The sequence below is a fragment of the Geotrypetes seraphini genome, chromosome 2 (assembly GCF_902459505.1).
Source record: "Geotrypetes seraphini chromosome 2, aGeoSer1.1, whole genome shotgun sequence".
NCBI classification, from domain to species: Eukaryota; Metazoa; Chordata; class Amphibia; order Gymnophiona; family Dermophiidae; genus Geotrypetes; species Geotrypetes seraphini.
The window spans coordinates 226,124,028-226,147,964 of record NC_047085.1 but is presented as its reverse complement, the minus strand read 5'-3'; the positions used below and the strand labels follow the sequence as shown (position 1 = coordinate 226,147,964).

The following is a 23,937-nucleotide window of genomic DNA, read 5'->3' as shown; positions in this document are numbered from 1 at the left end:
GCGCACCATCAAACGCTACTTCGACCACCAAGCCTTCCGTCTACTCGTTCAATCTCTGGTATTAAGCATATTAGACTACTGCAACATTATTTACCTGGGATCCTATAAAAATACCATCAAACATCTTAGAACAGTCCAAAATGCGGCCGTCCGCCTCATCTATGATCTCAAAAAATACGACCATGTTAGCCCCTACTACACCAAACTCCATTGGCTTCCAGTTGAGGCAAGGATCATCTTTAAGTTCGCCTGCCTCTGTTTCAAAACTCTTACAGGATCTTCCCCAATCTACTTGTCTGAGCACCTTGAAATAGCAGGCCCCTCTCGCACACGAAACGCCCACCTATTCACCTTTCCCTCCCTAAAAGGCTGCCTCTACAAGAGATTCATTGATAGAACACTAGCATTCCAAGCGGGCAAATGGAACAATTGCCTTACCGCCCTCATCTCCAACTCCCCGCCCTACCACCTGTTCAGGAAGTCACTAAAAACCTACCTCTTCGACAAATTCCGCTAACGCTGCCTTCCCTCCTTCCCTGCACCCTCCTGACCTCGACATGCCTCCATTCCCTCTGACTACGCCCCCCTCCCAAGCCACTATGGCCTCTCTTTCTCAATCTCTGTTTTATCTAATTGCCCTGACTTTTCATTGCCTCCATTTACCACCGCTATAACATGTAACATCGCTATATACGTACTGTCTCTTCCTTAGTATATGCCTTTTTATTACTGCTATTTATGTAACTTCGCTGTAAATGTAACAACACTGTAATATGTATCATCGCTGTAAATGTACAGTCTCTTCTATTGTTAACCGCATTGAACTTCCATGGTATTGCGGTATACAAGAATAAAGTTAATATTATTATTGATGAAGGATGCTATGTTTTAAAACTGGGAAACACCTTTCATTCCTGTGGCACCTAGAAAATTAGATTCCCTTTATAAAGTCCTGTCATGCCCAGGATTTGACAAGCCTCAACTACAGCATCACTCCCTTTCAGTTGAGTCTGCTCTCAAAAAATCTTCCAGAACTAGGATTTATTCCAGTGCTGCTCCAGGTAGAGAGGCCCGTACCCTGGACAAGTTCGGCCACAGACTACCAGAATACCATCTGGATGATAAAGGCATCCTCTCCTCAAGCTGCTCAGTTAGCAATTAACTCAACTATATATCTTCTGGAGTTTTCAGGATTTGAAGTCAACTACCAGAAATCCAATCTCCAACCAACACAGATTCTGGAATTTATAGGAGCGTTGCTGGACACAATACAAACTTGTGCCTACCTTCCTCAGCAGAGACTCGACACTGATTTGCTTTTGCAACCAAGTGTCTGCTCAACAAACAATCATGGCACAGCAAATGATGTGTCTGTTAGGACACATGGCGTCCACAGTATAGGTTACTCCATTTACCCATCTACATATCAGGGGTCCCCAATGGACTCTTGCCTCACAATGGTCTCAAGCTATAAATCCGTGCTCCCATCAACTCAGTCACCTCTCTTCCCCATCAATCCCTGCCGTGGTGGCTCATCTCGACAAACCTCTCCAGGGGCCTGCCATTTCATGTTCCCCACATCAGAAGATATTAATGACAGATGGTATGTGGTCTTCATCATAAGGCGTATGAGGACAGACTTAAAGATCTCCATTTGTATACTTTGAAGGAAAGACAGGAGAGGGGAGATATGATGGAGACGTTTAAATACCTACGTAATGTAAATGCGCATGAGTCAAGTCTCTTTAATTTGAAAGGAAACTCTGCAATGAGAGGGCATAGGATGAAGTTAAGAAGTGATAGGCTCCAGAGTAATCTAAGGAGATACTTTTTTTTACAGAAAGGGAGGTAGATGTATGGAACAGTCTCCCAGAAGAGGTAGTTGGTAGGTATGTGGGATCTCTCGGAGAGAGAAAGAGATGATGGTTACTGTGGATGGGCAGACTGGATGGGCCATTTGGCCTTTATCTGCCATCATGTTTCTATGTTTCTATAGATGGAGAGCTCACCTAGATGACATTCATACTAAAAGTACTTGGACTGTTCAAGAAAATTCCTTGCACATCAATCTTCTAAAGTTGTGAGCGAGCACACATTTCAGGATCGCCTTCTCAATCAAGTCACCATGTATTATATAAAAAAACAAGGCAGCATAGGATCTCGCTTCCTTTGCCAAGAAGTGACTCAAATCTGGAATTGGGTCATTTCACAAAACATCTTTCTCAAAGCAGTATAGCTAGCAGGCAAACAGAAAATGCTAGCAGATAAGCTGAGCAGATCCCTTCAACCTCACAAGTGGTCCTTCAACTCAAAGTACATCAAATCTTCTCAACATGGGAATCCCCTCAGATCTGTTTGTGTCTCCCATCAATCACAAACTTCCACATTCCTACTAGACTGGACGAACAAATTACGCATTTCCTCCAATACCTTTAATAGGAAAACTTCTTTTCAAACTCAGACAAGAACCGGCTGCTATGATTCTCATAGCTCCGAGATGGCCAAGACAGCCCTGGTTCCTTCTTCTCCTTCAACTCAGTACCCATTCCTCTGCAGGTTTTCCCAACTCTTCTGACTCAGAATGAGGGGCCCTTCCTCTACCCTAATCTGCGTTCACTAGCTCTCACAGCATAGTACCTCTGTCCCAGCGAGTAATCAAATTTGATTTCTATGTTTCAGTATCAGCTATCATAGATGCTGCCAGAAAAACTTCCACACAATGCTGTTACCATTTCAAGTAGACCTGATTTACCCTATGGTGTAACACACATTGTTTCCAGATACATGTCCTCTGTCCTCAGTTTTGGATTACCTTTTGCATCCTCCAACTCAGGACTAAAAACTACTTTAGTGAGGTGCATCTCGGTGCTATCAGTGCTTTTCATATTCCTCTAAACAATAAACCTCTGGCTACACACCCATTCGTTTCCAGATTCCTGCCACACATTGGACTGTAAACATGGTTTAGCTTGCTATCTGGATCAGACCAAGCCTCATAGAACCTCTACTCAGCTATTCCTTTCATTTGATCCTAACCAACTGGGAACTCGTGTAACCAAGAGAACGATCTCTACATGGTTGGTGGACTATATCTTTCTGCTATGTTTGGGCTGGGCTACTGTTGGAAGGTTGTGTCACAGCACATAAAGTTAGGGCAATGTCGGCTTCATTAGCTTTTCTCTGTTCCACTGCTATTGAGGACATTTGTAAAGCAGCCACCTGATCCTCATTACTGTCTGGAGACTCATTCCAGACAGGATAGTCAGTTCAGCCAAGCAGTTATGCAAAATTTATTTTCTGTTTAGATGCCACCTTCCCTCCATCCCTTTCGTCACAGCTAGGGAGTCCCATCTGTGAGAATATGCTATCTGCTTGTCCTGGGATAATACACAGCTACTTACCTGTAACAGATGCTATCCAGGGACAGCAGGCAGATATTCTCACATCCTTCCCTCCTCCCCTAGTTGGCTTCTTAGCTTTTTTACTGATCTGATGGTCCCGCGAGCTGACATTGGGTGGGAAGTCACTTGTGCATGCGTGGTACAGGTGGTCTTTAGACTTCCAAAGAAGTTAAAGTGACAGTACACTTTTGCACTGTCCGTACCAGAGCTCCATGGATGATGTCACCCATCTGTGAGAATATCTGTCTGCTGACCCTGAATAACATCTGTTACAGGTATGTAACTGTGCTTTATGGCCTATGCTACTGTATCTGTAAATTTAAAGGCCATTCAGTGCTGAAATGTGGCAAATTCTGTTCAATCAGGTGAAAGTGCACACTTAACTAGACATTACTACTTCACTAGGTTTGTATTTAAAGCTTGTGTATAATTTGAAGTCTTATATTGTTTGTCATATTAGAAATGCCATTAACATTGTATCGTTAAAGTAAATGAAGGGCATATGCTGGAAACGGGCAGGTTTTTTTAATGTTTTGTCCCACTCTCTTAAATCTGCAGGTTTGTTGACCGTGGTGAAATGGCCGAATCCTTTCCATACCGAACAAAAGCCCTCTTTGCCTTTGAAGAGATTGATGGAGTTGAGTTGTGCTTCTTTGGCATGCATGTCCAGGAGTACGGTTCTGACTGTCCTCAGCCCAATCAGAGGTAAGGATAGAAACATAGAAAAAAAGCGGCAGAAAAGGGCTATAGCCCACCAAGTCTGCCCATTCCATGTATCCCCCCCCCTGAGTTTACTCACTTAAAGATCCCACGTGAGTATCCCATTTTCTCTTAAAATCCGTCACGCTGCTGGCCTTTATCACCTGGAGTGGGAGTCTGTTCCAATGATCCACAACTCTCTCGGTGAAGAAATACTTCCTGAAGTCGCCACAAAACTTCCCTCCCCTGATTTTCAGCGGATGCCCTCTGGTGGTCGAGGGTCCCATGAGCCGGAAGATATCATCTTCTGACTCGATGCGTCCCGTGATATACTTATACGTTTCAATCATATCTCCCCGTTCTCTTCTTTCCTCAAGTGAGTACAGTCGCAATTTCTTTAGTCTTTCTTCATACGTGAGATCCTTGAGCCCCAAGACCATCCTGGTGGCTGTTCGCTGTACCGACTCGATTCTCAGCATGTCCTTTCGGTAGTGAGGTCTCCAAAACTGAACGCAGTACTCTAAGTGAGGCCAGTCCAGATATAAGCATCGACTTTTCCTGTCTTGGAAACTTATATGTAAGCCTTTTTTTCACAAATGCAATTTTCCTTGCTTTACCATTCAGTAATAAGTAGCCTTATATTTAATAAAATGAAACACATTTTGCTGCTGTTCTAAGTGCCACACTATATGTAGAGCCTGTGTTATGACAGAGTGGAGTAGCTACCTAATGGCACAAGGCAACAAAAAATGTTTTTTTCAGAATCATCTGACAACACGGCACATTTTTCTAAATCAGTTTTTCATACTGATTTCAGATCTGTTATTAGTTAGGGGTTTTCAGTCATATAAACTTTTAAAGTTATGATGACTAAAGTTAGTTTATAGCGTTTTAGCATATAGGGTTTTAAGAACTGCAGCATCAACTTAAAGAAATGTTGCAGTATCTTCGGTCCAAAGTCAAATAAGCACACAGCATACATAATTATACTGGACGGTGTCACTTAGCAACCAATATTTCTTTAAAAATGCTTAGAGCATGATTTTTTTGTGAGTTGTGTCTGGATTGTCACAGCACAACATCCAGCAGTAGTCAGCCATCATACTCTCATTCCATTAACTGAATGTCATGGTGAAAACATTCTCCTTGCTCGTCACTCACCATACCAAGATTTTCTGAAAAAAGTCAAGATGTGAGTGCAAAAAGTGTATTTTTAATGACATGCAACAGCCAAGGTTGTGATATGAGTCAAGGAGATTTTGAACTCCTTCCTTGTATGAAGGAGACTTATGGTTGCCCAGAAAGTTTCAGTCTCAACTGTTGAGTGGTTGCTTAAAATCATCATCCTGCATAACGGACTTGATCTGTAGGCCTATAAATATTCCTTCCTTCAGTTTTGCAGTGCTGATTTTTGGAAATTTCTTAACAAGATATTGAAAACCTGGCAAGTTTGCTTTACCCGTGGCCTTTACCAAGTTCTTCATCAACTCCAGCTTGATATTAAGAGGTAGAAGAAATATTTTATGAGAATCCACCAATGGCATAAATTTCACACTGTCCCTGGGTTATAGGTATCCCTCAGCTGCCAGACACGCTTTACATAATGTTCAACTGTAGATCTGCTATCCCACAAGCACAGGAAACAACAGTATTTAGTGAATCCTCCTTGCATTCCCATTAGCATGCCAATGACCTTCAGATCACCACAGATGTTCCACTGGTGTTTTTTTGGTGTTTTTTGTTTATAACTGATTGCTTCTAGATTCCTTTAGATAAGCAGAATGGGCAATTGGTATACTTGGTTTGGAATTTCCATTGGTCAGTAACACTGCCTTCAAGCTTCTCTGTGAAAAATCAATGAAGAGACACCATTCATCTGAACAATGCACTTGTGACAAACTGTTGAAGAGCCTGTTGATGTCATGACAAAAGCACAATGAGCCATTTACAGTGAAGAATGTTGTTAAGTTTTTATTCCTTTTTCTGTAATGAGTTATATTAGCATCTTTTGCAAGCAAGTGCTTTTGCTTAAGCCTTGAAGCATGAAGTTCTGCTTTTTCTTTTGAAAGATCTAGATCACAACTAAGATCATTGAGCTCAGCTTGTGTAAAGGTCTCTGGTTCTGAATCGTCATCATTCATACCAGGATCAGATAATTTTGGATTGTGACCAGCTGCTGCATCATCATCACCACATTTTTCATCATGTTCCACAGAAACAAGTCCATCTTGTGGAGGTACAGGGACAGGCAGTGAGTCATCATGAGGAAAAGGCCTAATAATAGAATCCAGAGTAGGATATAGAATTTTGTGCTTTGTTTTAGCTGAGAATCCACTTGTGTTCACAAGGCAAAAGTAGCAATCTTTTGCAAATGACATCGCTGCCTTTTGTCGATTGAGCCAGTCACGAAATCCGTTAGAACAGCTGGTACAGATGATATGTGGAGCCCAAGACTTCTCCTGGTCACCCAGTGGATAGCCAAAGTACAATTTGTATACCTTCTTCAGATCTACGGTAATTGGGTGACATTGTGCTTTTGTCGTGAATGAACCACAGATGTAGCAGAAACTATCTGGATGATTAGTACAATGTCTTGGCATGATAAAGACTGATATCACCGTAAAAAATGTCTGTAGCATAAAAAAAAACAGACCCCTGTCGTTAACCCTCCTTGTACATTTTTCCTATAAACTCATGATATATCGCCCAATTAACGTTTATAATTATATATAATGAGCCTTATCACAAAAATGTGATGTGCTAATGAAAAACAACACAGATTTGAAATCAGCATGAAAAATACTCCAAAACCCACCCAACATTAACTCTGTTTACCTGCGTGGTTAGAGAACAAGGGAAGCCTAGCTTAGATTCCACCATGGCTCTTTGTGATCTTGGGTGAGTCACTTAACCTTTCAAACTTATACTTTGAGCCTTTCAGGGGCACTAAAATAACCTACTGTATGTGATAAGAACATAAGCAATGCCTCTGCTGGGTCAGACCAGAGGTCCATCGTGCCCAGCAGTCCGCACACGCAGTGGCCCAACAGGTCCAGGACCTGTGCAGTAATCCTCTATCTATACCCTTCTATCCCCTTTTCCAGCAGGAAATTGTCCAATCCTTTCTTAAACCCCTGTACTGTACTCTGCCCTATTACGCCCTCTGGAAGCGCATTCCAGGTGTCCACCACTCGTTGGGTAAAGAAGAACTTCCTAGCATTCGTTTTAAATCTGTCCCCTTTCAACTTTTCCAAGTGTCCTCTTGTTCTTTTATTTTTCGAAAGTTTGAAGAATCTGTCCTTCTCTACTCTCTCTATGCCCTTCATGATCTTATAAGTCTCTATCATATCCCCTCTAAGTCTCCTCTTCTCCAGGGAAAAGAGACCCAGTTTCTCCAATCTCTCAGCATATGAGAGGTTTTCCATCCCTTTTATCAAGCGTGTCGCTCTCCTCTGAACCCTCTCGAGTAACGCCATATCCTTCCTAAGGTACGGAGACCAATATTGGACGCAGTATTCCAGATGCGGGCGCACCATCGCCCGATACAATGGCAGGATAACTTCTTTTGTCCTTGTTGTAATACCCTTCTTGATTATGCCTAGCATTCTATTTGCTTTCTTAGCGGCTGTTGCGCACTGTGCCGTCGGCTTCATTGTCATGTCCACCATTACCCCCAAGTCCCTTTCTTGGTTACTCTCATTCAATAATATCCCTCCCATCGTATAGTTGTATCTCGGGTTTCTGTTTCCAACATGCAATACTTTACATTTCTCAACGTTGAACTTCATCTGCCATCTCGCCGCCCATTCCCCCAATTTGTTCAAGTCCCTTTGCAATTCTTCACATTCCTCTTTAGTCCCAGCTCCACTAAATAGTTTTGTATCGTCCGCAAATTTTATTATCTCACACTTCGTGCCTGTTTCTAGATCATTTATGAATATATTAAATAGCAGCGGCCCGAGCACTGAGCCCTGCGGAACACCACTCGTGACCCTCATCCAGTCCGAGTAGTGGCCTTTCACCCCTACCCTCTGTAACTTCCCTCGAACTAGAACATAAGTATTAATATTAAGTACCAAGTAATACTTGTTACTGCTATGACTGTGCAGTGTAAACGTAGGAAGTATTGACTGGGATTCTCTTTAATCTATGGATTAAAGGCCACTCTGTTTCTGCTTCTTTGTATTGGTGTCTCGTTCTAATAACTGTTCAATAGCTTATAGTGGTTTGTTTTTCTCTTCTGTCTCCCTCTAGGCGAGTATACATATCATACCTCGACAGTGTTCACTTCTTCCGTCCTAAATGCTTAAGGACTGCTGTCTATCATGAAATCCTTATTGGGTACCTAGAGTATGTCAAGAAATTAGGGTAAGTTTCCATCTTTTAGATGTGTTAATTTTTTATTATTAATTTTTTTTTGGAGGGGGTGCACTAGGGAAGAAAATCACTAATTCTATTTATAGTGAATTCTCCAGCTTTTCCTGTTATAAATTGTGTCCTTTGTAAATGCTGCTTATTTAAATGTGTTAAATGCTTATGTAAATGCGTTTAGTAATGCCCCATTACAGGACTCATCCTTTTCTATCTTGATTGGTTCATTGTAACTAGGTAGGTAAAGATTAATTTTGTAATTATGTTAACATTTTCTGTGCTTATATTTTGGAAGTAACTGTAAATTCTGATTTTTAAATAAGCAGGTTTTGCCTTGCCCTTTGCTCTTATTCCTTCATTTATTGGTTATTTTGGTGCTATATGGGTTTTGGGGGATTTTTGCTGGGGGGGGTCCTCATAGTAGAATGGAAGAGCAACATGCTCTGTCAATCTGTTTACCTAAACACACAATCCAATGGCCAAAGACGCGTATCTAGTATTGTTACATTAGATTCCTGTATGTAACCTTTACATTTGCAGGCTTTCACCATCAATAATAATAATAGCAGTTTATTTACTGCAGGACTGTGAAGTTCTATGCGGTTTACAATGATTAAAAATGCTACAAATTGAGTAGAACGGACAAAGTTAGAAATTAATGACTAACGGTTCTAGAGATCAGTTGTAGGAAAGATTGTGCAGACCAGCTACCTAAGTACTTCATGAACAGATATGTTTTGAGGTGTCTCCTAAATTCCCCATAGTTATCAGCATGCATAAGCAATTGTTCTAGATATTCACCCCATAATGCTGCTTGATAAGAGAAAAGATAATGATGTCTTTTAAATTTACATCCTCTAACCGGTGGAGAAACAAACTTCAAGTGTAAGCTTCTCTTATGTCTGTTGGTTGTGAAAGAGAAAAGGTCAGTTATCGTATTTTTCGCTCCATAGGACGCACTTTTTCCCCCCCAAAAAGTGGGTGGAATAAAGGGTGTGTCCTATGGAGCAAATACAACCCCCCCCCCCCTGCAGCCGTTACCATATTTTGACCGCCGCCAGCCGCTGCTGCTCCTGGGCTCTGCTCCTGCCCGCATAAGTAAAGGTCCTGACCTTCAGTCCAATGTCAGAATTGACGTTGGGGGTAAGACTTCTGGGCCGGCAGCGTGCAATCGCTGCACCCGCCTGGCCTTTCCCAGCAATTCGCTCCGTGCCGGCTCCCTTGATCTGCTGCTGAGTCAGGAGTCCAAACCCCCTGCTGCTGCTGCTTTGTTGTTGTATCCTCACAGCGGCAGCAGCGGAAGGTAATTGAATTCAGCGGGCTTGGGGGGGCAGAAGGCTGGAATGTAGTAAGGGAAACATAGGGCAGGAGGAAGGAATACCGGTAACTGTTGGGCCTGAGTGGGGGGGGAAGAGGACAAAGGCTGGAAGGCAGTGAGGGGGACATAGAAGGGAGAGAGGAAGGGACAATTGTTAGGCCTGAGTTGGGGGGGGAAGAAGACAAAGGCTGGAAGACAGTGAGGGGAACATAAGAGGAAGGAAGGAAGGAAGGGACAATTGTTGGGCCTGAGGAAGGAAAGAAAGAAATCACCAGACAACGGTGGGGGGGGGGTGGAGATGACAAGAGCTGGAAGGCAGTGAGGGGGACATAGGAGGAAGGAAAGAAGGGAAAATTGTTGGGCCTGAGGAAGGAAAGAAAGAAATCACCAGAAAACCAAAGGTAGGAGAAATTATTTTATTTTTAATTTAGTGATCAAAATATCAGTTTTGAGAATTTATATCTGTTGTCTATATTTTGCACTATATTTGTCTATTTTTCTATAGTTGTTACTGAGATGACATTGTATATTTTAAAAAGTCATCTGCCTTGACATCTGTGCCCTGTCCCTGCCTACCACTAGACCACCAGAGGGGGGACAGGGTACAAAGCCTGGCAGGGAGAGGGGACAGGGTTCAGATCCTGGCAAGGAGTGTGAGATTGGGTGCAGAGCCTGGCAGGGAGAATTTGGTTCAGAATTTTTTTTTCTTGTTTTCCTCCTCTAAATTTAGGGTGTGTCTTGTGGTCAGGTACGTCTTATGGAGCGAAAAATACGGTATATATTTAGGTGCTAAACCGGATAGTACTTTGAAGCAGAAACATCCAAACTTAAACTTTGCACGTGCTTCCATCAGCAACCAGTGGAATGCTGTGAAGTAACTTTGAATAGAAAAGGCTTGATATGTGAGCTTTAAGGAGAGTTATGTATTGAAGGAGTTCTCACAGACGGTGTGGTTAGTCAAGGAGGTCTTCCTAGCAAATGTGCTCTGACCTAGTTTACATCTGTTCTTGGATGGTGGAGTCCATGGTAGTATTCTGTGTCTCGGCAGCACTGGCAGACTGCCTCAACAATTGACCTCCAACTGCCTCAAGTCGGCGTTGGAGGTCAATGAAAAAATTGACTCCCAAAACCACTGGATTGTGGAAGTGGAGCAACGAGTCTCTACAGCTGAGGACACGTTCACCGCGTTGGAAACGCAGGTGTCTGAGCTGAGACGACAGAGCATCGAGATGCAGGATCGGTTGGAGGAGTTCGAGAACCAGAGCCGGCGTAATAATCTGCGCCTTCCCGAGGTGGTTAAAGATGCCGATTTATATGGCATTTTCAGCAACTGGCTGCCGGGTAAACTCGGCTTGTCTGGATCTGGCCCTCGTTTTGAGTATGAGAGGGCCCACCGCATCGGTACTAGGGCGTAAGATGGAAAAAGGGGGCGTACCGCAATTGCCCGCTTTAGCAATTGGAGGGACAAAGAAATGCTTCTTAAGGCCTTCTGAAAATCTGGAACCCTGGAATATGAAGGATCATAATCATCTTTTCAACGATTACTCGGTGCGGGTGGCGGCCCAGCACAAGTTGATGTCGCCCTTCTGCACTTACCTCCACAATAGAGTAGTTTAATTCACCTTGGTCTTCCCTGCACATCTTCGCATTTGGCAGAATGGACACTTTGTGACCCTTAACGCTGTGGATGAGGCACGAGCCTACATGGATAAACTTTTTCTGTAGTACCAGAACTGGTGAGACTATGGTCTGCGTCCTGGATTTGCTTTAGGGGAGCGCTTTGGGATCTGCAGGGTGCTTGGATCAGCCATTATCGACTGCTGCACTCTACATTGCATTTGAGAGACTCCCAAGCTGGTCTTTATGATCACTGTCTGATTGAGGGCATGATAGGCTGATGGAGTACTTAGTCTCCTAGTTCTGTGTTGTTCTGCCCAAGCTAGGGGTGGCTCACAGCACACCTGTGATCGTCATTGTTCCGGCAGAGAGGGTTTGCCCCACATCTTGTACAACTGTTGGCCCATAGGCATGGGATCTTGTCACCTGCGCTGTTCCTAGGGGACCTCTTGTGCAGGCCCTGGGTATGCTGCCTGGCTCTGTTCTTTGACTGCCTGCATCAGGGACTCTCTGCTTTATCAGGCCTTCTCTTGCCTTGCTCTTCCTGGGACTGCTTCTCTTGCTATAGCTCTGTTCCAGTGTGTTGGGGTTTTCTGCTTGTTTGCCTGTTGTGTTTTATCAATTTGTGGGGATCTGTGTTTGGGGTGTCGGATGGTTTTCTGTACTGTTCTGATTCTTGGGAAGCGAAATGGAGGGGTGGGGGGGAGCGGGTGTGTTCTCTGGGCATGCTGTGGGGACAGATTTTGGGATGTGTGCGGGGTACACGTGGAAGGCTTGGGGGGAGGGGTGGTGGTTTTTTTTGGTGGTATGATGGGGGGAGGGGATATTGCTCGGAGTGCAGGTTGGGGGGTTCTTCATGCTCACACAGTGGTGGTCAGCTTCCTTTGAATAGCCACGGGGCTCAGCTGGGAGGCCCTAGAGTGACTGGCATCAGTAATTTTCTGCTCGATTCCTCTCTTTTCCGGGGTGAATATGGCTGAACTAAAAGTGATCACGCTAAATGTGGACGGCATCAAATCCCCGGTAAAGAGATCTAGGCTTGTCCAGTCATAAGGTTGGCACTGACATTGCTTACCTACAAGAAACTCATCTCTCTCGACTGGAACATGCCAAACTTAAACGCTTCTGGGTGGGGGGAGGTGTTCTCTTCAGCTTTTGGGGGTCGGAAGAGGGGGGTTGCTATACTTCTACACAAGAGTCTCCCTTTCCATCTCCATAAACAGATTCATGATAACGAGGACTGTTTGTGATGGTTCTGGGTGAGCTATGGGGCCTTAAGCTATTGCTGTGTAATTTGTACGCTCCCAATGTTTGTCATAAATTTTTCTTCTCTGTTCTTGCCCATATTTCTCAGCACACTGAATATCATTTGGCTCTGGATAGGGAACTCAATATCACTGCAAACCCGGGAGTGGACTGAAAACAACCCAGAGTGCGAACCAGGAATCATGACAATCGGGGGGTAGGCTTTCTTGCCCAACACTTGGACTTGGTAGACTTCTGGCGCACCCTGCACCCTTATGATACTGACTTTACCTTTTACTCACATGCCCACAAGGTGTATGCAAGGTTGGATTACATTCTCCTGGATAAGCGCCTCTTCTCTATGGCCACTCATTCTGAAATATATGAGAGCACAATTTCTGATCATGCACCGGTGAGACTCCGGTTGAGTATAGCCCCTTTATCTTGGACTTCTTCCTGGAAACTGCCTCCTCACTTGTATTATGACCCGAACTTCCACATTTTCTTGCGGGTGTACTGGGTAGGTAACCAATTACGAATAATACATCTGACATGGGTCCTGTCACCTGGTACGCCTTTAAGGCGGTACTCCGTGGGCACATTATCGCGTACATCGCTGGTCAACGAAAGAAGCGGGAGTCAGTCTGTATGGGCAGCGGCCTCTGGATAGGGAAGCCCTCACCACTTTTTTCACGGATTTGGGACTCCCCAGTTGACTGCTGACCAGGTGGCAGTCTTGAGTGTTCCCTTTATCGGCGGATGAGATGTCTACTATGATAAGTTTCCTTACTTTAGCTAAGGTATCGGGTCCGGATGGTTTGTGTCCGGAATATTATTGGATGCTACGGGACTTAGTGGCTAATCCGCTTAGTCATATGTGCAATGTGGTAGCAGGAGCTACAGGTCAGTTTCCCGAGAACCTGGCACATATCATGCTGCTGCCAAAGCTGGGAAAGAACCCCGAACTGGTGGGCTCCCTCATGGGCCAGGATGTCAAATTGCTAGCTATGACGTTGGCGCGGTGTCTTAAATGTTTTTTGCCAGACTTGATTCACCCATATCAGGTGGGCTTGGTGCCCGGTCGCTATATGTCGATGAATTTGATGAAAGTATTGGGGGCCATTCATGAGCATAAGGGTAAGGGGGGACAATCTGCAGTAGCGGGATTAGATATGGAGAAAGCATTTGATAGTGTTTCTTAGGAGTATTTATTTTGGGTATTGGAGGGTTTTGGTTTTGCGGGCCTCTTTTTGGATTGGATCAGGGCACTGTATACTCAGTCCCAGGCTCGGTTGCTAATTAATGGAGGTCTGACGGAAGCGTGTGGGCTGCAGCGGGGGGACTAGGCAGGGTTATCTGCTCTCCCCACTATTGTTTCTCCTGGCTATTGAGCCTTTGGCCCTCAAGATATGACAGGCCCCCAGTGTTTGGGGAATTTGGGGGGGGGGGCATGAATGCAAAATTAGTTTGTTTGTAGATGACATCTTACTGTATTTGGACCAGGCTCCAATCCATTTAGATGAGGTGTTGGCGATCTTGCGGGACTTTGGGGCACTGTTGGATCTGCAGGTTAATTGCAGTAAGTCCGAGCTTTTGTTACTGGCTGGAGGCCCCATGGAACTGTGGCATGCTTTGCTCCCTATTCCACCTTTGGCTACTCCTGTATGCTATCTGGGTAAATATTTGAGTACCAATCCTGCTACATTTTATTCTAGGAACGTCCTCCGACATCTTGATATCATTGGGAAATTGTGTCAAATGTGGCATGATCTTCCTTTGGGCCTGTTGGGCTACGTGGCCTTGGTAAAAATGGTCCTGCTTCCTAAATTACTTTATCCCCTCCAAATGGTGCTGCTTTGGCTTCACTGCCTTAAAGCAGTGGATCCATGAGGGCTACACAGGACATGATCATTACTTTCCTCCAGGCTGGGTTGAGAGCTGGAGCCAACCCTTTCAATTCTTTAATTTACTACACTCTCAGCCGGAACATGCTGTTCTCTCAGGAGGCCACTCTAGGTTTCTGTTGCCTTTTTGGCAGCTTTGCAGTGGTGGCAGTGCCGCCGCCAAGGCTTACTGTCAGCAGTTTCTCCTTGTTGTTTGAGGGCAATTTAGGGTGCCTGCCTGGCTGGGGGTGGGTCAGTGTTTCGGAAGTGGACACAGCGAGGCTGCCGTCACATGGCACAGTTACTGGACCTCTCGGAAGCTTCTTTTCCATCCTTTCAACAGGTCCAGACAGCATGGGCAATTCCCCATATGTATCTGTTTTCCTTTATGCAGCTGCGTCATTACTGGTCCTCTGCCCGCCAGGAATGTGTGTATGGCAGGGAGTTGGGATTCTAGGTCTCTAGATCAGATATTTGCGGCTACTCCACCTGTGCTTAACCAGTTGTCCCACTGGTATGGTGTTTTGAGGCTCTCTTCCCGGGTTCCTGGGATGTGCACCTTGCGGGAGAGATGGGAGGGGAACTTGGGCCAGAGTATTCCTGATTCCCAGTTCTTGGACTGTTTCCAGACCCTTTATCTCTTTTCTAAGTTGGCAGATTATCAGGAAATGCAGTATAAAATACTACAAAGAGCCTATATCACCAGGCATAGGGGGGCACAGCTTGGGTTGTGGAGCAGTGATCTTTGTGTCAAGTGTAAATGTAAACTTGGTACCTATCTCCACTAATTTCTTGAGTGCACTGAGCTTACCCTTTGGCAGGGGCTCTTGGGCCTTTTTGATTCTGTTCTTCACAGATCTATAGAGTGGGATTATGGCACCCTCCTGGGTTTTCAGGAATCGGAGAAGGTTATCATGCCACTGTACCAGGCCATGGTGCGCCCTCATCTGGAGTACTGCGTCCAGCACTGGTCGCCATACATGAAGAAGGACATGATGCTACTTGAAAGGGTCCAGAGAAGGTTGACTAAGATGGTTAAGGGGCTGGAGGAGTTGCTGTATAGTGAAAAATTAGAGAAACTGGGCCTTTTCTCCCTCGAACAGAGGAGATTGAGAGGGAATATGATCAAAACATTCAAGGTACTGAAGGGAATAGACTTAGTAGATAAGGACAGGTTGTTCACCCTCTCCAAGGGCCCTCTCTAAAGTTGAAAGGGAATAGATTCCGTACAAACGTAAGGAAGTTCTTCTTCACCCAGAGAGTGGTAGAAAACTGGAACGCTCTTCCGGAGTCTGTCGTAGGGAAAAACACCCTCCAGGGATTCAAGACAAAGTTAGACAAGTTTCTGCTGATCCAGAACGTACGCAGGTAGGGCTAGTCTCAGTTAGGGTGCTGGTCTTTGACCAAGGGCCACCGCGTGAGCGGACTGCTGGGCACGATGGACCACTGGTCTGACCCAACAGCGGAAATTCTTATGTTCTTATGCTGCAAAAGCAGGACCAATCTCCTTCTCAATGTAGATTCCTGTATAATGCCATCCTGGTGGCAAAAAAATTGATTCTGACCTACTGGGCTTCTGAGGACTCTCCACCCGTCGCTCAATGGCGAGGAAAGCTGAGAGAGATGACACAATTTGAGATTCGCTCCTATGATAAATCTCAAAGACTGGACATGAGGCATTACATTGCTTTATGGGGGGCTTGCTGGACCTCCTTACTCCCTAACTACTACAGAGCCGGCAACACAGAGCAGGCAATGCTACTCCCGCCAGCCGCACACCATCATTTAGGTGCTCCTGTGTGCTTAATAGGTGCAGTTTCAGTGTAAACACGTGCCAAATAAATATGTGAAATTCCAAAATTACTCTGGCTCGGCCCAAAGTTAGAACACCTGCCTACCCTATTCGTACTACCCTCAGGCGCTGCTTTACACCTTGAGTTCTCAAGCAAGGTCCTTGGCATCATTATTGACTCCTCTCTCTCCCTCAACGACCATCAACTCCTTGACAAAATCATGCTTTTTCAGCCTCCACATGCTAAGGAAAGCAAGACCCTGCTTCCGCCAAAAACATTTCGCCGTCCTCGTCCAATCCATCATCCTCTCCAAACTTGACTACTGCAGTGCCATTTACCTATGCTTAACAAAAAAAAAGCCTCCAAAGACTCCAGCTTATTCAACCAAGCTGATCTTTGCAAAACGTAAATCTGACCACGTCTCCCCACTCCTGGCCAATCTTCACTGGCTCCCAGTGATTTCCAGAATCCAATTCAAATGTTCTTGCCTGGCTTTTAAGATTATTCACGGCATCCTTCCGTCCCTAATCCCACTTTCCTTTAACTCCTCGTGCCCTGACTCCACCAGGCCCGCCCAAAGATTAAAAACGATCCTTTCCCTCCCTACATGGTATTCTCCATGCAGGTAAACTGGGAAAATCACTTCTATTCAAAATCACAGGTCTCTGGAACGACCTTATTATCCCGCTGCGGAACCTGAGCTCCCTCCTTTTATTCCGCAAGCAACTAAAAACCTGGCTTTTCTCTAACATGTAATTTCTTTTTCCCCTTACTTTTCTACTCTATTTATAAACTTATGTAAACCTTTTCCTATCCTTTCTCATTTTTTAAGTTCTTGTAAACCGTGCCGAGCTCTACTTCCGTGGAGATGATGCGGTATATAAACTTAAGGTTTAGTTTAGTTTAATAAGATGGTGTGTGGCTGATGGGAGTAGCATTGCCTGCTCTGTGTTTGCCAGCTCTGCTTTTTTAAGCATCAGAGCGGCTCTGTTGAGCTGCTTTTAAGAGCTTTCAAACTCACGCTGAGGGTGCTTCTTAATTTATAAATTTAAATTTAGGCTTATTCGGTTTTTAAGTGTGGAGACAAGGGAACCATATTACCTGTAATGCCCTAGGGTAGACATGTCAAACTGGCCTGCAGTGTGTTAAAAATTGGCCTGCCAGACATTTTAAATTTTATATTAAATCTGGCCCGCCGACACGAACTGCTGCCGCTGCTGCTCCTCTTCACTCGCGTCTGCCTTCACCTGGTCTCCTCTGCAAAGCAGCCTGCTGAGGATCGCCAGCCAGCTGTAGCAAACCTCGCAGGCCGCTTCCACCTTGGTAGCACGTTCCCTCTGACGCGATCCCGCAAATAGAGTATTTTGAGTGCATGTACCCTTCCCAACCAAGACACTTGTTGATGTTCCTACTTGTCCAAATTGCGCCACAAATCCCACAATAGAGGAGGATAGTTCAAATTATATAGCTCATCGATACTCGAGGAAAACTGGATCCCCAAATACTTGATATCTCTTGCCGCCTAGTGAAAAGAATAGCGATGGTGTAACCATTGCTTATCTTCCAGACTTGCCAAATTCAAAATGACAGATTTATTTGTGTTAATCTGAAATCCTGGCACCCTTCCATAGGCTGTCAGAATAGTTAAAATCTCAGGTAAAGAATCGCGGAGGCGTCCTATAGTAAAAAAGAGTATCTGCAAAAATAATAGCTTAGTTTCTAAACTCCCACTTATTTTTCCCTTAATGGCCATATTACTGTGAATACTTTGGGCTAGAGGCTCCATTATTAAAGCAAATATTAGTGGCGACATGGAGCAGCCCTGTCTGGTACCTCACACCAACTAAGAGGTAACACATTGCTGCCCATTTATTTGCAAGCTAGCCAGTGGCTTAGTATATAATCTTTATCCATTCCAAAAATTGTCCTGTGATACCCACTTTTCGATTTATAGCACTGTTAATGAGCCCTGTGTAATAAGCGTGACAAATTTGTCTTGTGTTATAGTTGCTATGTATGCTTTGTCTCATTACATCTGTAAATTTTAATTTTATGAATTGTACACCAAATTCTCTTGGATTTCCTTTTTTTTTTTTTTTATAAATCTTTATTCATTTTTAAATCTTACATCAAGTGAATTATAAATAATACAACAATTTTCACAAATCACTTGTAAATACAATCATATATTCTTATAGATACCCCCCTATTATCAATATTACCATGACCATATAATACATGTTTCCCACCCTAACCCAAATATAAACTAACCATGTGCTTAAGACATCTGATCATTAGAGTAAGTAGTCAATGGTCCCCATATTTTTTTGAAAAAATTAAATTTTCCTTGTTGTAACGCTATCATCTTTTCCATCTTGTATATGTGGCAAACTGAATTCCACCAAAATGTATAATTTAACTTAGTATAATCTTTCCAATTTTGAGTAATTTGTTGCATGGCGACTCCTGTCAATATTAATAAAAGCTTGTTATTATTAGCAGAAATCGGGCTCTTGACTCTCATTGCTGTACCAAATAATATAGTATCATAAGAGAGTCTGACATGGTTTTCTAATAATTTATTAATTTGGGGCCAAATTAGTTTCCAAAAGGCATTTACACATGGACAGAAGAAAATTAAATGATCTAAAGTCCCCACTTCTAATCTACAATGCCAGCATCTATTGGATTTCTTAATCTGTTGCTTAAGTAAGTGAAAATCCCCTTGATACCAAAGTTGTTTCAGTCTTGAACAGGGTTTTGATTGTTCAAAAAATTGGTTTTGTGAATTTGAGTTGACTGCTGAGGACAGAACAGTATTCCAAATGGTAGCTTGCTATGTTTTTGGGAAGATTACAAAATTTCGAGGAAAGAAAATAAAAAGAGGTGCACTTTGATGGTAGAGTGTTGTTGTTGTTAGATATTTAAAATAAAAATTCTATGCAATTAATATTTGTTTTTTTTGTTTTCCCTTCTTTTCAGTTATACAACAGGGCATATCTGGGCCTGCCCACCTAGTGAAGGGGATGATTATATCTTCCACTGTCACCCAATTGACCAGAAAATACCTAAGCCTAAGAGACTGCAAGAGTGGTATAAGAAGATGCTGGATAAATCTGTGTCAGAGAGGATTGTACATGACTACAAGGTTAGTGTTCAGAAAATAATCTGACTACAGTACTTATTAGAAAAGGACTAGCAAATGAGATCTTCTCTTGAGAAGTTAAGAGAATACATGCTTTCATTGGGCTAGAGCAGGGGTATCAAACTCAAACACATAAGGGACCGAAATCTAAAACATAGGCTAAGTTGTGGGCCAAATTTTTTTATTAAGATACTTAGGGGTCCTTTTATTAAGGTTCGCTAACCGATTTAGCACGCGCTAAATGTGCACCTTAATAAAAGGACCCCTTAATCTTAGTAGAAGTATAGGGTTACAACCTCTCCAACCCCACGCCAACTCTGTGATGTAAATAAAATAAATAAGACTTTTCCTCTCTCTTTTAGATCCTAGTTCACACCTACTACAGACAGGCCTATTCTACTTGAAAGTATAAAGTTCGTTGAACTTTAATATATCCAAGTGGGCTAACATTATAATCACATGCTACTTTATTCAGAAAAAACAAAATCTTCTGCTTAGGGAGAGGTTGGCGGCTAACAGCAGAGAAAGATGAATAGTGCGTGGTCTGTAACAAAAATTTCTGCTGGCAGGCCAGCTTAACTGCAAATTTGTAATTGTATGGCGGGCCAAATTTTATTACATTGCAGGCCAGAGTTTGATATATCTGGGCTAGAGTGTAGAGTTTGTTAGGGGCTGCTTGTTTAAAATAAGCTCTTACCTCTTGTGTTGTCTTGATATTGAATGCTTACCCATACTTCAAAGGGGTTTGTTTTTTTAGTCAGGTCACCAGTTTTAATTGGAAAGACAAAGAGAATGAAAAGCTTTTGTTTTAAAGATGTAGTAGTATTGCTGGGGATATTTCATGATATTAAAAGGCATGTGATAAAATACACCCAGTTTATATCAGTGGTGAATCATGTTCTACCAGGACTCTTGGAGTTCTATCATGTGGTTGGCAAGGGCTCTTTACCTGCATTGTGAAAATACAGGCAGGATTGTTTTTAAGATAAGGGGAGTCAGTTTATAAAAAGCTCCGTCAAAATGTGACTAGATAGAGACTATTAATGTAAAGAGAGAAAAAAATTTGCTCAGATATCACAAAAATATTGAGTCATTAACACCATTTATTGACAGTGACTATTTTGAAATATTTTGTGATTTAGAGAGTGCATCCATGGTTGGAATATCCTATAGATCAGTGGTCTCAAACTAGCGGCCCGCCAGGTACTATTTTGAGGCCCTCGGTATGTTTATCATAATCACAAAAGTAAAATAAAACAGTTTCTTGATCATATGTTTCTTTAGCTAAAAAATGACAATATTATTATTAAGAATTAGCCAAAAGGAAAGATTTATAAACTATTAAGAGTTTTACCTCATGCAAAATTGTCATTTCTTTAATAAGACATTAACTATTTTTTCTGAGGCCCTCCAAGTACCTACAAATCCAAAATGTGGCCCTGAAAAGGGTTTAAGTTTGAGACCATTGCAAACAGCAAAAGGAATAACAAGTCAAATGCAAGGCGCTAATAAGGAAGGCCTTGAAAAAACAGATTGTGCTGGAAGCAAAAACACACAGTAAAAACGTTTTTAGGTATATTAAAAGCAAGAAGCCAGGAAGAGAATCAGCTGGACCACTAGACGACCAAGGGATATAAAGGGCTGTCAGGGAAGACAAGGCCATATCAGAGAGATTAAGGGCTCCTTTTATCAAGCCGCGCTAGTGGGGTTAACGCACGCGACTTTTCATCACGCGCTAACCCCCGTGCTGGCCAAAAACTACCGCCTGCTCAAGAGGAGGCGGTAGCGGCTAGCGCAGCTGGAGATTTAACGTATGCTATTACGCATGTTAAACCGCTAGCGCGGCTTGATAAAAGGAGCCCTAAATGAATTCTTTGCTTCAGTCTTCACCAAGGAATATGTGGAAGAGTTACCGGTACCAGAAATGATATTCAATTCTGATGACTCAGAGAAACTCAAACAAATCTCTAACACTGAAATCACAATTTATATGATTTTTTTCTAATGGGCTAATTCTATACCAGGGGTCCCCAAAGTCCCTCCTGAGGGCCGAATCCAGTCGGGTTTTCAGGATTTCCCCAATGAATATGCATGAGATCTATGTGCACGCACTTCTTTCAATGCATATTAATTGGTGAAATCCTGAAAACCCGACTGGATTCGGCCCTCAAGGAGGGACTTTGGGGACCCCTGTTCTATACACTCTCATGTATATGTGATCATATTTGAATGTAAAACTCTTACAAAATACCAGTTGGATTAAATGATTCATTACTTGTGTTTCTCTTTTTAATTTATGTGTTTCTCTTTTTTTTTTTTTTGTTTTTAAATCTTTATTCATTTTTTTGTGTTACAACAAGTGTTACAAATAAACTCAATAGAAACTTAAATACACACTTGACTAACTCATATATTAATATCAAGTATAACATTAATATTATAATCCCCTGTCCCACCCTCCTTCCCAACCAATAATACATAAATCATTTTTATTGTATATTTTTTTTTAAATATTAATTTAGTATGTAATAATCAAAATTGAAAAACCCACCCCATTTCCCTCTTAACAATTATCTTATCATGGGAAAAGTTCATTAGAGAAATCATGTTAACGGTCTTCAGATGTTTCCAGTGTTATTTATGGGAAAAATTATCCTTCTTTACAAAAATCGGTTAATGGTCCCCATATTTTTTTAAATTTATTCATGTATCCTTTGTGTGTTGCAATAGCGAGTTCCATTTTATATATGTGGCATACCGAATTCCACCAGAACATATAGTTCAATCTATCATGTTGTTTCCAATTGAATGTAATTTGTTGTATTGCAATTCCAGTTAAAATAAATAAAAGTTTGTTATTACTGGATGAAATTTGGCTTTTTGCTCTCATAGTTGTTCCAAATAATATAGTATCATATGTCAAGGCTACTGGATTTTCTAACATTCTGTTAATTTGGGGCCAAATTGATTTCCAGAATGATAGGATAAATGGACAAAAGAATAAAAGATGATCTAATGTCCCAATTTCAATATGACAGTGCCAGCATCTATTAGATCTTGAACTATCTATTTTTTGTAAACGAGTAGGGGTCCAAAAAGCTCTATGAAGAAGAAAAAACCAAGTTTGTCTCATAGATGCTGACACCGTACATTTTAGCCTCCAAGACCAAAGTCGTGGCCATTGAGATGCACTAATTTGGTGTTTTATCTCAATGCTCCAAATGTCTCTAAGACCATTTTTTGGTTTTTTATTTATATATCCGGATATTAATTTATACCACTGTGCGGCTTTGTGACCTATTGAGTCCATCTGGAAACATAAGAATTCCAAACTGTGATATTTAGCGAGATCTTTCCATTCAGGGAACCCTTTCTGAATAGATTGCTTCAATTGCAACCATTTAAAATATTGTGTTTTATTGAGACCAAATTTTTGTTGCAATTGTGAAAACTCCAGCAATTTATCATTTTTAATTACATCATCCAAAGTGCGAATGCCTGCTATCATCCAATGTTTCCAGATGACTTTAAAACCGCCAATTTTGATCTTGGGGTTTAGCCATATAGTTTGGTTGGTTGATTTACTAATTGGAATTTGAGTAAGATTACTTATGTATTTTAGAGTTTTCCAGGTATCCATAAATATTTTATGATCTTTGTATAACCTTGGCATTTTGATACTAATTACATGATTAAGACGTAATGGAAACATAAGCCTCCATTCTAGCCAAAACCAGTCTGGAATATTATTTGTGGGTTCTGGGAGGATCCAATACATACCATGACGTAAGATATAGGCTTGATGATACCTATAAAAGTTGGGAAAATTTACCCCTCCCTCTTTAATTGGTTTTTGTAATGACGCTAGAGCAATTCTTGGTTTTTTATTAAGCCATATAAATTTTGTCAAAGTCCTATTTATTTTTGTATAAAACGAATCTTGAAAGAAAACTGGTATCATCCCCATTTGGTAACATACTACCGGTAAAATCATCATTTTTACAGTTTGTACTCTTCCCCACCAAGATAAATGCAAAGGATTCCATTGCTCACACATTTCTGTTACTTTTTGTAATAAGCATTTTTCATTAATTTTCATTGTTTCATCTACTGTTTTTGTTATCAAAATTCCAAGGTATTTAATATATTCTTCCTTCCAAACAAAAGAGAATGTATCAAATAAACCTTTTGTACAATGTATATTTAGTGGAAGAATTTCTGATTTATTCCAATTAATTTTATATCCTGAAAAATTTCCAAATTTCTCAATCAATTCAAGTAGATGTGGAATGGTGGATTCTGGATTCTTCAGATATAATAATAAATCATCTGCGTAAGCAGATATCTTATATTCTTTATCTGAATGAGGTATACCCTGTATCTCCTTAGCTTGTTGGATAGCTAATATTAAGGGTTCTAAAACAATATCAAACAGCAAAGGGGATAAGGGACATCCTTGTCTAAC

General features: G+C 42.1%; 1 protein-coding gene across 4 annotated transcripts in view; it reads left to right on the top strand.

Annotated features, from left to right (window-relative positions):
- The window catches only part of EP300 (E1A binding protein p300), a 532,137-nt gene that overhangs the window by 439,558 nt on the left and 68,642 nt on the right, over positions 1-23,937 (top strand). For all 4 annotated transcript variants that reach the window (XM_033935072.1, XM_033935073.1, XM_033935071.1 and 1 more), the window contains exons 25-27: positions 3,960-4,106; positions 8,355-8,468; positions 19,310-19,475. In XM_033935072.1, the coding sequence (XP_033790963.1) occupies positions 3,960-4,106; positions 8,355-8,468; positions 19,310-19,475 (427 nt within the window). The remainder of the gene's footprint in view (positions 1-3,959; positions 4,107-8,354; positions 8,469-19,309; positions 19,476-23,937) is intronic.